At 44.5% G+C, this 14,034-nt stretch overlaps 1 protein-coding gene across 1 annotated transcript in view; it reads left to right on the top strand.

The window, feature by feature from the left end:
* The first annotated feature begins 2,035 nt into the window (after window positions 1–2,035).
* The window catches only part of FAM135B (family with sequence similarity 135 member B), a 179,625-nt gene continuing 167,626 nt past the window's right edge, over window positions 2,036–14,034 (top strand). The window contains exon 1 of the mRNA XM_055314296.1: window positions 2,036–2,112. Within this exon, the coding sequence (XP_055170271.1) occupies window positions 2,036–2,112 (77 nt within the window). The remainder of the gene's footprint in view (window positions 2,113–14,034) is intronic.

The following is a 14,034-nucleotide window of genomic DNA, read 5'->3' as shown; positions in this document are numbered from 1 at the left end:
GGCTCTGCAGTATCGTCAGGATGGAGGCTGAGCATGAGTTGGGGAAGAGGGGGAGAGACAGCTGTCCCGGTGTTGAAAGTGATAATGAAGTCAAGGGCAGAGTGGCTTTATTTGCTGGCCCTCTGTCCAGCTCTTGCTGGGAGTACCTTGACACTGAAACTGAGCAGTGGGTTTCTGACCTTGACTGGCCCAGCTGCACACCTTGAGGCCTCTGCCGTGACGGAGAGAGGTTTGCAGCACATTTTGTGCACCAGGCATCCCTGGGCGCGTCAGCTTGAAATACTGTCTTGCAGGATTTATAGAGGCTACGTTCTAGGATCTGTTGCATTTTAATTTGGTAAGCGGAATTCTGCATCTTCAGAAACGTTTCCCTGCCTGGTACCCTTGCCAGAGCTGAGATGCAGAGTTAAGGCCCTGCTCAGCTCTTGTTCCCTTATTCTGGCTTGGCATGACTGCACTGGCTACAGTGAGGTTGGGCTCTGAACCCCAGTGATGCTGGTCTGGTCATTGAGACGTCAGGGGAGCAAATGGAAGAGAGAGTTTGAGAGGAGACCCAGGTGCCAGCCAAGAGACACTGGATCTCCTCTTAGCTTCCCTCCTCTCTCTCACATTCTCCCCTTCCCCAAGATCATGCCAGCTGCCTCCCAGTGAGAACCTGCTGGTTTCCCAAGAACCTGCTCATGGCAAGTAATTACCTCCTGTCCCGTGGGGACTCCTCCTAGGTAGCTTGTATCACCCCATTACACATGGTAGCAAACTGAGGCTTGGAGAAAGTGCAGACACCACAAGAACATTCTAGATGAGGAAAATGGGTCCTGATGAGAGCGTCTCTGATCCTTTTCCCTATCTGTATTGTAGGGCAGTAACTTTTATCACAGAATTCTTCTTGGAGAAAATCAGGTAACTTACAGAAAATACTTTACGCAGCACCAAGGATATAGTAGCTGCTGCATAAAAGTCAGTTTCTTTCCCTTTCTCCACATCATTGATGTGTGGATGATTTCATATCCTCAGAAAATTCAGCCTGCCTTGAGTCTTTCTTCCTCTTGCTTCATTTCTCTCTCTCTCTCTCTCTTTTAAAGATTTATTTATTTATTCATCACACACACACACACACACACACACACACACAGAAGCAGAGATGTAGGCAGAGGGAGAAGCAGACTCCTTGCAGGAGCCCAATGTGGGACTCAATCCCAGATCCTGGGATCACGACCTGAGCCAAAGGCAGGGACCCAACCGCTGAGCCAGCCAGGCATTTCTCATCCTTGGACTCGTTTAATTTTGCTCTCTCCGATCTTCCCCAGCCAGCCCTCTTGTTATTGGCCCTAAGATCTCCTAGCTTGGAAAATTAGCATCCTGTCAAGTTGGGTTCAACATCTGCTTGGCAACGGCACCCACTCCCTCTGCTTCCCGTGCTTGGTAGAAAGCACATCTGGCCCTGCCACCCCAGGCACCTTCGCACTTTAGAGATGGTATTTATACTAACTGTGATAAAGTCATTTTCAATTACTGTTATTAATCATTATGCGTGTCAGGAACTGTGCAAAGTGCTCTGTGTGGTAGAATCATTTAATCTGTCTGTCACCTATCAGTTTTGTGCTATTATCAGGGCTCAGGTTATAGAGGAGAAGTTAAGTGACTTGCTCAAAGTCCCCCAGGTAGAAGGTGGAAGAGCAGGGATTCTTGCTCCATTGACCATGGAACATGTGCTCACAGCTGGGCGGCTGTTGCCTACCTGGCACTGACAGGTGAGGAAGGGCAGTAGACTAGCCCCGCTTTAGGATGAGGATACTCGGGTCCAAGTCTGGTCCTTCCAGGACTGAGCTGAGTGACATTAAGTGTGTCTTCCTGTCTCTGTGTCTTTTCCTATCAAAGGAACCTCTGAGCGCTGACATCTAGTGGACCCCCCATGGTCCCATTGGTTGGGTACCTTGGGTTCCCCTCATGGAAGCCCTGGCTCTCTGTTTGACTGATGTAGATCTCAACCTGTTGCTTTCTCTCTTGTTTTTTCAGGTAATGAACCAAAAAGATCATGTCTGAAGTACAAGGAACGGTTGAGTTTTCTGTAGAGCTACATAAATTTTATAATGTGGATCTCTTTCAGAGAGGGTAAGTATGCATCACTGCATCTATTTGCGTGTGTCTGCATATGCAGTTGACCCTTGAACAACATGGGTTTGAATAGGGCAGGTCCACTTGTACATGATTTTTAAATATGGTGTGGTGCTGTGGATGTCATTTTTGTGCCTTATGATTTTCTTAATAACATTTGCTTTCCTCTAGCTTACTTTAGTGTAAGAATACAGTGTCTGATACCTACAACATACAAAATATGTGTATTTGACTGTGTTATCAGTAAGGCTTCTGGTCAACAGTAGGCAATTAGTAGTTGAGTTTTTGGAGAATCAGAAGTCCTACATGATTTTCGTCTATATGGATGTGGGTGGGTGCCTTGAACCCCATCATTGTTCAAGGGTCCTCTGTGTGAGTGTGTGTGTGTCTGTGTGTGTGTGTATTTCTTCTGGTAGAAAGTAGAAGTAGAAAAGTCAGATTATAGGGCATTTTGGATTAATTAGAAAAGGATTTTCATTATTTTTCCTGCCCACTTGTTTAGGACAGTTGAAAATCACCCATATACCCACAGACTTGAGAATGCTAACTTGTGCCCTTCCTCCTGCACTTCCAGCCACCTTCTCTCTTCTGTGTTGCCCTTCCCATTACATATGTCAGCCAGTCAGTTTTAAAGGGAAAGGAATTTATCATAAATGAATCTTGCTTAGGTATCTCTGAGAAAAAGGTATCTGTATGATCAATATTTGTAGGAGCCATCTCCCGAAAACTGCAGATCTTAAAACCTGTGCCTTGATCTCTCAAGAACTGAAAATTTATGATGGCCTCTTTAAATGCAGAATTAAAATAGAGATGCTTGCAATGTTTGAGGATGCTCTGAATTTGATATTTTACACACATGATTTCAGTAGGTCTTCATGGTAGACTTAGGGTCACTCAGGGTCAATGGTTCCATCTATCGATTTGTTTTTGTTGCATAACAAACCGCCCTAAACCTTAGTGGCTTAAAACAACAGCTTTCCATTTAGCTCATGATTCTGAGGGCAGGCAGTTTGAAGCAGGCTCCAGATGGGCGGTTCTGCTGAGCAGGAGCAGGCCTGGCTGCTCTCATCCGCGCTTGTTTCCAGGTCTGGGCCCTCGGCTGGGAGGCAGCAGGTGAGCCTGGACTTGTTTATATGGCAGACAAGCCCTACAAGCAGGAATGGAAATACACACGATGTCCTGGTAGCTAGCCTCAGACTCATGCAGGGTGATTTCGTTGGTCTTCTGCTGGCCAAAGCCAAGTACAAAAGCATCTAGACTCAGGGTGGAGAAGTAGAGACAATCTTATGATGGAAATGGAAGGATCTATGCACACTTTTAGAGTCTGCTACTGGGGCTAGTCTTCAGTTTCAGAAGGAGAGTTCTGAAGTTAATGCTTCAAGTGCCTCTTGTATATTATGGCCCCTTGTTACATGAGGTGAAATTCAGAGGCTGGGTCATTTTGGTACGTGACCCAAATCAGGTGGTGAGGGGAAAAGGAGATGATTCTAACCAGCTGATTCCAGGGACAGGGGCACATGAGAGGTTGTAGCCGGGGTTCTGGAGATGAATTTTGAGGAAGCAAAGCTCTGTCCATCCTCTAGCAGCTCATTACCTTTGGTTTGCCCACCCCCCCCTCACTTAATCAGAAGTTGTGTAGCATAGTGAAGAGAGTCTGGGCTCGGGGCCAGAGCCTTCTGAGTCCTGGCTTGGTACCTGGAGCTTCCTGGAGCCCCTTTAGTACCTCGCTCCATTCTGGTCTTCAGGTTTGATAAGATCATGTGTCTATCATAGTGTTAGACACTTGTACTGATTATTTCCTAAGTCCTCATCACCAACTATAGAGTGAGTGATGGTATCTTTATTTTGTCGACAGGTAACTTGGGATGAGGGGGTGAAACAGTCTGCAGCTGTTACATAGAGTAAGAATCTGAGACTGAGTTGCCCTTTTTCTATTATATAGGCCTGGTCTCCAGACTGGGCTGCCTTCTCCTCAGGGCTGCACAAAACATCTATCAAGATGTGGGAAGAAAATATTAAGATTTCTGCTTACAACTCTTTTCATCAAAAATCAGAAAGAGAGATCAAGCCCTGTTAATAATTAGAATCCAGACTGACCCTGGAAGCCTTTCGTGTCCATATGGCACACAGTTGCGAGTTCCACTCAGTCACTCTGGTATCAGATAAAAAGAGGGCATTCCACTGCACAGATGAGTTGGTGACATTGCTCTCAAGTTACAAAATATGATGGCTTGTGACTGGGCAGTTATGCACATATGTAAATTGTGCTCTATCTTTAACTATACTAGCCCTCATAAAATAGCTAGTGGCTTAAAAACAAATACTGTAGGGACATCTGGTGGTTCAGCAGTTGAGCATCTGCCTTTGGCTCAGGTCCTGATCCCAGGGACCTGGGATCGAGTCCTGCATCAGGCTCCCCTCAAGGAGCCTGCTTCTCCCTTTGCCTGTGTCTCTCTACCTCTCTCTCTCTCTCTCCGTGTCTCTCATGAATAAATAAATTTTAAAAATCTTTAAAAAATACTTTAGAGCACTCATGAATTGAAAGTAATATTACTAACGAAAGTATAGCAAACAGGTGGAAATGACAACCACACTGAGCTTCTGGACAAGCCTGTTCACACACACACACACACACACACTGAGGTAGGATGATGAGCAGATCAGATTCAAAAATAAGTAGGCCGAGAAATTCGAACTTACTTAAAGAACTATCTGATATATGGATTTGTAACCATAATTATTCATAATACACCTTACCCTAATTACATTCTGAGCCTTCAAGTATTGACTAAGTCTTGTATGAAATCGTCACCATTAGCAGGATCTTTCAAGGGGCACATCCAGAACTCAGGGAGGGCCCTGTGCAGTTGCTTAGGGAGTTTACAAGACGAGTGTGGAAACCATGACTCACTCAGCAGGCCTAAGACCCTCTAGGTCTGTGTGTTTTGGGGACATGTTTGGGGAGTCTTCTTGTGTAGCCATGCTCACCGCCAAAGTCTAATATTTAATTAGACTAAATTAAAACCAGAACATTGAATTACTGTATGCATATTTTTAGTAAGAGCAAAAAAGGTTATGTGTTCCTTTAATATAAAAAGTAATTAATTTTTAAAACATGGAATATTACATCCCTTATCTTTTAAAACATCTTTTTTCTATTCTTAACAATGCATATTGCATAGGAGTATGCAGTTGTACATGTATGTGTTTATCAACAGATATACATATATTGGCGTTGCTCAATGATGTTTTTACTGTAGGTATAAAATCATCGGTAGTTGGTAACCAGAGGTCTAGTGGAACAAGGACTCTCACAAATTTCTTCTAGATCTTCATTCCAGCACTTCATGATGTTGGTATGGATGAGGTGATGTGATGAGGACATAATCTTATGATCCCACATGCTTACAGTGGGCTTTGTAGCAGCCATGGCCATGAACAGGCTGGGGCATCATTTGGATGAAGGCAGTTAGAACACTCAGGGACATGGAGTGGGTTCTAAGCTCTGTAAAGCCCTATCAGCAGTAAGCCCTTGAGGTTGAAAGTCCCCAGTCTGCTGGGATCAGCCTGCAGAGACAGGCTAGGTGCCGTGCAAGCCAGGATTCTGCAGCTGCTGGAGGGGCACCTGCCAGGCATGGTCTGTGCTGCTCGAGTGCCAAGGATTTTCCCGCTATGAGTCCCACAGGAGCCGTGCTCAGAGTGAGATGTAGTTACTTTACCCAGCAAACACTCCATGGGGAAGTGACGATTGCAATCCAAGCCTAGCAGGTGAGGTGTGTGCCCCACGTGAAAGAAAATGGAGGATTCCCCATGTCATTGAAGAAAAGGAAGACAGCACTGGGGGAGGCTGGCCCATTGTGGGGTGTCAGGATGTGCTCCAAAGGTCCTTGGGAGTAGACATTAGAGCCAGGGGTTGCAAAGCAAGGAAGGTGCCCTTCCTCAGACTGAATTTGATTATGAGCATCCAGGTTCTAGCAGTTTCTCCAGTTAATGAGACATGTCCTGACATCCCAGATCATCACTCCCCATTCTGGTCAGTAGTAGATACTCCCTCTTGATTCACTGTGAGATGCTGCGTTGGAACCATGTGGATGCAGAACTGAGAATATTGCACAAGATTTTTAAAAATATTTTTAATTTATTTATTCATGAAACTCACAGAAAGTGAGGCAGAGACACAGGCAGAGAGAGAGAGGCAGGCTCCCTGTGGGGATCCTGATGTGGGAGTTGATCCCCTGAGCCACCCAGGCACCCCTTGCACAAGCTTCTGCCCTGATCTGGGATGGCTTACTTCTAGCACATTTATGCTTATGGATGTTTTTTGTTGTTGTTGTTGTTGTTTTTAATCCCAGAATGCATATTGCCTTTTGGTGACGTTTGCCTTGTGCAAACAGTCAACTTGCATTTATCCCACATCTATATTGACTGAAGCAGATTCTCAAAGGAAAAGCATCTCCTGAAACCAGTCAACGAGCATTGTGAATTGACAACTGGTGTTGGGCAGCAAGACTCATCCTGACGAAAGAGCAGGGGAGGCGAGGTGCTGTGGAGCCTGGCTTGGGGGTCAGACCTGAATGTGAAGCCAGTCTCTGCCACTTGCAGGCTCTGAGAGCGTGAACATGTCCCTTTAAAACACTCTGGGCCACCATTTGGTCACTTGTAAAACGGTGATGACACAGTCTCAGGGGGTAATCAGAAGTCTTATGGTATCAATTGCATTAATTGGTATAGGCGGAGCAGCTAGCATGGTGCCTGGTATCCAGTAGACGCTATCTCAATTGTCGTTTCTATTGCTAATGATGTGACCACCTTGCTTTCCTGTTTACAACCCTCCCACTTGCTTGTGTTCTCACTCGGCTTAGTGTTCACGGCATGAATGGTTTGACCTTAAACTTCTCTGCTTTGCCTGTGCTCAGATCATTCCTGATCCCTCCTCCCCCTTTGTGATATCTACTTTGAAAACTCTACCCTATTAAGTTCTAGCTTAAATATAATCTCCTGTCCAGACTCTTTGTTTATTGATGTTTACCTACTGTACTCGGCCCGGTTTGTATGAATCCCTCATCCCCATACTTTTATTATTTTTATTTTTAAGATTTAAATTCAATTAATTAACATTCAGCATATTATTAGCTTCAGAGGTAGAGTTTAATAATTCATCAGTTGTAGACAACACCCAGTGCTCATCCCATCATGTGCCTTCCTTCATGCCCATCACGCAGTTACCCCGTCTCCCCTCAGTTTGTTCCCTAGAGTTAAGAGTCTTTCATGGTTTGTCTCCCTCTCTGATTTCCTCTTATTTTCTTTTTCTCTCCCTTATCATGTGATCCTCTGTGTTGTTTCTTGAATTCTACATATAAGTGGAATGTTATGATAATTGTCTTAATAAAAATAAGTTTGACTTATTTTACTTAGCATAATACCTCTAGTTCCATCCACGTTGTTGCAAATAGTTAAGATTTCATTTTTGTGATGACTGAGTAATTGTGTATATAGACCACATCTTCTTCTTTTTTTTTTTTTTTTGACCACATCTTCTTTATCCTTCATCTGTCAATGGATGCCTGGGCTCTTTCCATAGTTTGGCTATTGTGGACATTGCTGCTATGAACATTGGGGTGCAGGTGCCCCTTCAAACCACTATGTTTGTGGTTCAAAGGATATGTTTGTATCCTTTGAGTAAGTACCTAAGTACCCAGTAGTGCAATTGCTGGACTGTAGAGTATCTCTGTTTTTAACTTCTTGAGGAACCTCCATACTGTTTCTCAGAGTGGCTGCACCAGTTTTCATTCCCATCAACAATGTAAGAGGGTTCCACTTTCTCTGCATCCTCACCAACATCTGTTGTTTCATTCCCATATATTTTTTTAAGATTGTATTTATTTATTCATGAGAGACAGAGAGAGAGAGAGAGAGAGAGAGAGAGAGAGAGAGAGAAAGGCAGAGACACAGGCAGAGGGAGAGGCAGTCTCCTCGAGGGGGGCCCAATGTGGGACTCTTTCCAGGACCCCAGGATCACAACCTGAGCAGAAGGCAGATGCTCAACCGCTGAGCCACCCAAGCGTCCTTCATGCCCATTCATTTTTAAAAGCCTGCCCCTCGTGTTTTAGTCTTCCATCCACTCACACAGTCATTACTACAAACACTATTGTAATAGGCTCTGGAAACGTGAAGATGAGAGACTCTGCCCACAGAGTGTTTACCAACTAACGAGGGAGGCAGATACACACATAGGAAATGACCACACCGTGGGATAAGTTCTGTGACAAAGACAGATTGTGGATGCTATCAAGAGAAACAGCAGGGAGAAGCCACTGTGTGGGCAGAGTCAGAGAAGGCATTCAGGGAGGCGATCACACAGAGCTGTCACTCAAAAGGTGGGTGGGAGTCAGCCATGCAAAGGACCTGGAAGGAGGAGACCACAGAATGGGTCAGTGATGTCAGAGCTCACCCAGAAGGCCGCACCGCAGTGAAGTGCGGAGTAAGAAGGGAGGGAGTGGAAATCACAGGGCTTATCACACCCGGTCTCTTGTTAGACCAGTGAGGATAGGGATGCCAGGGCCACAGACTTTCAGAGATGGCAGTGGAGGGGGACAGAGCCAGGCTGCAGAAGGGAATGGTGGTGATGTCCTGCCTGGCTTTGTCTTCTTGTCAGGTGGCTTTAGGCTCCTTAAGGATAAGGACTCCATCTTACCTGACTTTATATGGCTGGTGATCAGTCTGGCACAGAGCCTGGCAACTCCTGGGAGACCCGTAACAGCTTGTATGTGCCCTGGTTGAACTTGCTGCTTCTTTCAGAACTTCTGCAACTCAGATGGGGTCACAGGGATCTTTGTTAAATGATATCAATAATGTGAAAACAGTTCCTAATTCCTATTGTACTGTTTATGGCCCGAGGGCAGCAGGGTCACCATTACACTCTTGTTAGAGATGCAGACTCTTGGCCCTGTCTCAGACCTACCACATCTGAATTGCTGGTTGAGAGGCTCAGGAAACAGTGTCTTCACATGTTCTCCAGCTGAGTCTGAGTGAACAGCACAGGATGTTTCTATGACAGTATCAACCTAGGCTGTGTGCTACAATCATCTACAGAATGGAAAGATCCACCCTCCAGGCTAATTAAACAAACAATGTCTAGGGTGAGACCCCACGCACCAGCACTTGTAAAGTTTCCCAGGTAGTCCCCAATTGAAGAATGACTGGCTTAAGACCAAAGGAAGAGTCCACATGCTGAGTAACCTCAGCTTTGCTTGGAAACATCTTTTCCCAAAGAGAACAGACCCAGGTCCCTTCCTTCTTAGCAGACCTATGGCATCTCCTTTCCCAGCAGGAGACAGGACTTTGCCTCCCTTTGCAAATGCATGCCTCCTGCTCAAGAGCCCATGGAGATTTTGCATTAGCTTTCCAGCATGGATTCTGGAAGCCAGAAAGCAGAAAGGAAGATCTTAATTCATTTACAGCAGTTTTCTCATAAGGAAATACTTATGTGAGCAAGTATAAAGTATATATGAGTATAACCTCCCCACACACTAGGTAAATATTTATAGGTCATCAATTTATTAATATCTCATTTATACCTATGTATGAGGATGTGAACCTTCGTTCCCAATATTGTTTGCTGAAAGGGAGCCAACATTTGTCCTTGAAAATGTATTCAAATTTCATTTTAAATCTTAATTCACACAAAGCTCTACACCAAACTCACTTTTGTTCCTGAGCGAAGGTTTTCCCTGATACTGAGATTCATCACCTGGCCTTTCTGACACCTTCTCTACAATATCACTTAGAAGATTCTCTGCCCTGACGTTTTAGGTGATTGCAGAGACACTCTGTCCTACCCACAGAATAGTTGCACAAAAGGACCCACAATCAGTATTATCAGATCTGATGTCTAAGGTCAGACACACATGGAACTATTTAGGATTGAAATCCCCTTTGAACAAACTCACCTGCCTTTTCCCTACAGGAGTGAAAACGGTGGAGTCATAAGTCAAGGGATTCCAGAAAGAAAGTGCCATCTTGTATTTATGCCTCGACGTCCCCATCACAGCCTAATGGCCAGAGACAGCCAGCTCTCCCTGTGAAATGAGTTAACCGGCCCTGATGTGCCTTAATAGACTCAGAAATACAATTATCTTTGCTTGCCAGAGATCAATTAATTGATTTGTCTGGTTCTGTCAGAAACAATCCTTTTCTTCACTTCTCTTACTAAAATATGTTGCGATCCTTTTCATTCATTCCGTCACTTTTGAAAGGGAGTAGGGATTATAAATGGTTGAGAACCCCATTGGATGTCCAGCTTTGCCTGGTAAAGGAGAGGCCGCTATGGCTCTGGGAGGTCAGGGCCCATTCGAACCCTCAGGGGGAGCATCTCCAGGGCTTTGACAGTGGTGCCTTTGCTGCAAAGACAGAGCAGGCGCCCTGATGAATGGCCAGTGGGTACGATTTTCACAGCACAGAAGCCATGGATCTAATTTCACCATTTCAGGCCCGTGACTTTGCACGTGAGCAAATATACAGATTCCCTTTACTTTTGTATGAGTCAGTGTGATTCAGGACTTTTATCATTCGGCGTCAAGGGTTCCATCTAGCACAAGGAGGAGTGTGGGTCGGCTCCAGGGTCTCTTAAGAATAAAATTCCATAATTGTTTTAGTAAACGTTTGATTCCCTCCTCCCCATAAAAAGGCATTATTAGGATAATTCCTAGGATGTACTCAGGTATTTATGTAATTGGACATGCTAGATTATTTTTCTAGCAAATCCACATCCCTGTCAACACCCTGTCCCATTTTTAGTTATTTAACCTTTGAATCTGTGACTTCCGTGAGCTTGCTGCTTTAAGCCTTTTATCCTCTTAACCCCTGGCTGAGGACATGCTCAGCAGGTCTGTGAAGAAGAGACCCTTCCAGGGGGCTGAGCCTTGCCTGTAGCCATGAACATGCCTCTGCTGAGCTCGGAGCCGTCCACAGGGCCTCTCTCCCTGCTGCGGGAATCAGAGGTGAGGCAAAAGCCCCCGGGCAGTGTGGCTCTTTCTAGTTTTGAACTCAAAGCTGTTCTTGTGAAGGCCTCTCAGGGGAGTGAAAGGTGTCTGGTCATGAAAGTAGTGGAATGGCAGGAGTGTAGACACAGATCTTGATTCCGATCCCGATTTTTCTGTTATTAGGCAAGTACCCGTGGGCAAGCTGCTAACCTCTGGGCTCTATTTCTTCACTGGCTTTGCAGGATCAGATTAGAAGGCAGTGAGGGAATATTTGTAAAGCTCCTAGTTAAACTGAGGTCCAGACCTTGCAGTACTAGTCAGGATGGCCTGAAACGGACCCCTGATCTGGCTGGAGTCTGAATCGGGTGTCCCTTCTATGTTTTGAGCAGCTGATTTATTTATTTTTGTTTTGTTTTGTTTTTCCTGTATAAAAAAGATCCCAGTATCAAGATAGGAAAGGGGAGAACAAGGGACATACCCCTTGGTGTATGAAAATGGGGACGAGGGGGCAGGAGAAGTGAGCAGCTGATTTAATAGTCACCACAACTAATCTCCCAAGAAGAGATAAAGCCTTCTTGGTTTAAAAAAAATAGGGGTGCCTGGATGGCTCAGACGGTTAAGGATCTGACTTGGCTCAGGTCATGATCCTGGGGGATTCCAGCCCCACATCCAGCCCTGCATCATCACTGGGCTCCTCGCTCAGAAGAGTCTGCTTCTCTCTTTCCCTTTCTTGCTGCCCTTCCCCTCACTCATATGCTCTCTCTGTGTCTCTCAAATAAATTAATAAAATATGAAAAAAATTAAATTGTCAGTGGAAAACCTAGTGGACACCATGCTGATTCGTATTGGCCTCAGTGGGGGAAATCCTACTTCCTGTTCTTTACCTCCTATTTGGGATCTGCAAGGGGAAAATGCCACATTTCTTATTGTTTCCAGCCCTATTGAGGTATCATTGACCTGTAACATTATGTAAGTGTAAGGTGTACATGTGCTGATACTGCATATGTATATATTGTGAAAGGTTAGTTCACACATCCATCACCTCCCATAATTGTTGCTCTGTGTGTGTGTGTGTGTGTGTGTGTGTATGTGTGTGGTGAGCATGTGTAAGTCTTCTCTTTTAACAACTTCCAAGTGCACAATACATTTCTGAAGAAATAATTGCTTTGGGGACTCTCATGAAGTATAGTCAATACAGGTGTACTAAATCACAGATGTTTCTTTTCTAGAAGATTCTTTGAATGGATCTTGGGTCATAGTAGAAGGGATAGGGAATGAGGTCCTTAATGGCTTTTATTTGGTTCTATTGGTTATCCAATACTGGTCAAAATCTGTTTTTGAATGTATTTTGTCACATTTCTTCATTTTAAGTTTCAATTACACATATAGGCACAAATAAGATAATTTTTGCCTAGTGAAGGAATCATGTTGCCAGTTTCCTCTTATACTTTTCCTCATTTTTCACAACACATATATCACTTTTGTAATCAAAATTTCCTCCCTGCCTCCCCTTCCTGCCCTTCCCATCTCCTTCCCAGTCCCTCCACCTCTTCCTTTCTCTTCTTCTCCCATTCCCCTTCCTCCCCCTCATCCTCTCCCTTTCTCTCCCTCCCTCTCTTTTCTTTCACTGAGCAAACACTGTTTTATCTGCACATGTGTTTGCCTTTACAAAAATGTAGTAGACCAGTTTGTTCTCTATTTTTTCTCTTTCCCTGCTGGGACTATTCCTGTAACCCTATGCATTCCTTTACAACATGCGTAATAGCTGCAAAGGATTCCATTACAGGGTTCAGCCATAATTTACTTAACCAGTGCCCTCTTGTTGGACATCATTTTATTTAAAAAAATATTAGAATGCATTTTACTATTTATAATTTGCCATGACATTTTTTAAAATTAAGAAATGTTTCTCTCTTGATAATATAAACCAATTACCCTGAAAATGACTTAATTTTGCTGCTTCATATACTTCTAAGTCCCTAGTAATGTAGATGGAGGTTAATACTGTGCTTGACCAAGCACTTCTATCATCTGACAAGGTAAAGAAGGGCATGATGTTTGGCCTAACTATCCTTACTCCCAGAACTCTGTTCCACTTCCTTTGGAACCCCCTGGGGAAGGCGTAGTGTTGAGCTCCAAGGAATTCAGTGACTTGTGGCATCTGGCAGTTGATTTCCATCGCTCCAGTGAGAGGAGCTCTTAGAAACTGCAGAAGTCTGAAAATCTCCCCTGCAGTCAATGCCGGGGTCTCCATGGCTCCACTGATCCCACATGCTGACATTCAAGTCTCTGAAGTTACTGTTTGGGAACTTTCGGGAAAGGGGGAGTCACCACTGGTCCTTTTTGTCTCTTCCTAAAAATAGGAGGATTTTTGTGTTCACCAACACATTCCATTCTCCCAAAGGGTGACATTCTTATCTTTCCTTGAAAAAACTCTCTTTCATTACATTTGATGAAACCATCTCTTGAGTTCTGTCTCAACCCACTGGAGTCAACCAGAATTTCACTGGAGAAGAAAATTAAAAAATTCTGTATTGCTACAAATAACCTCTCATCACTTGATGAGGACTCTTATCCCTCAATTGCAGAGGAAGCAGGGGCTCACATAGGTGCAGTGTCTGCTGAGGTTCTCACTTTGGCCAGTGAGGTCTTTTTTTTTTTTTCTTCTTTTTTTTAAAGATTTATTTATTTATTCATGAAAGACACAGATTGAGAGGAGAGGCAGAGACACAGGCAGAGGGAGAAGCAGGCTCCTCACAGGGAGCCTGATGCGGGACTCAATCATGGATCCGGGGATCACGACCTGAGCCACCCAGGCGTCCCGGCCAGTGAGGTCTTTATGTGACTAGTGAGTAGAGTAGTTCTCTTGGGGATGCCTGGACCCCAGAGTCTGGGCATTCTCTTTCTACCCCACCAGGCATGGTTGTTTCCCTTGGGC

This window comes from Nyctereutes procyonoides, unplaced genomic scaffold (assembly GCF_905146905.1).
Source record: "Nyctereutes procyonoides isolate TBG_1078 unplaced genomic scaffold, NYPRO_anot_genome, whole genome shotgun sequence".
Classification (NCBI taxonomy): Eukaryota; Metazoa; Chordata; class Mammalia; order Carnivora; family Canidae; genus Nyctereutes; species Nyctereutes procyonoides.
This window is presented reverse-complemented; position numbering and strand designations above follow the sequence as displayed.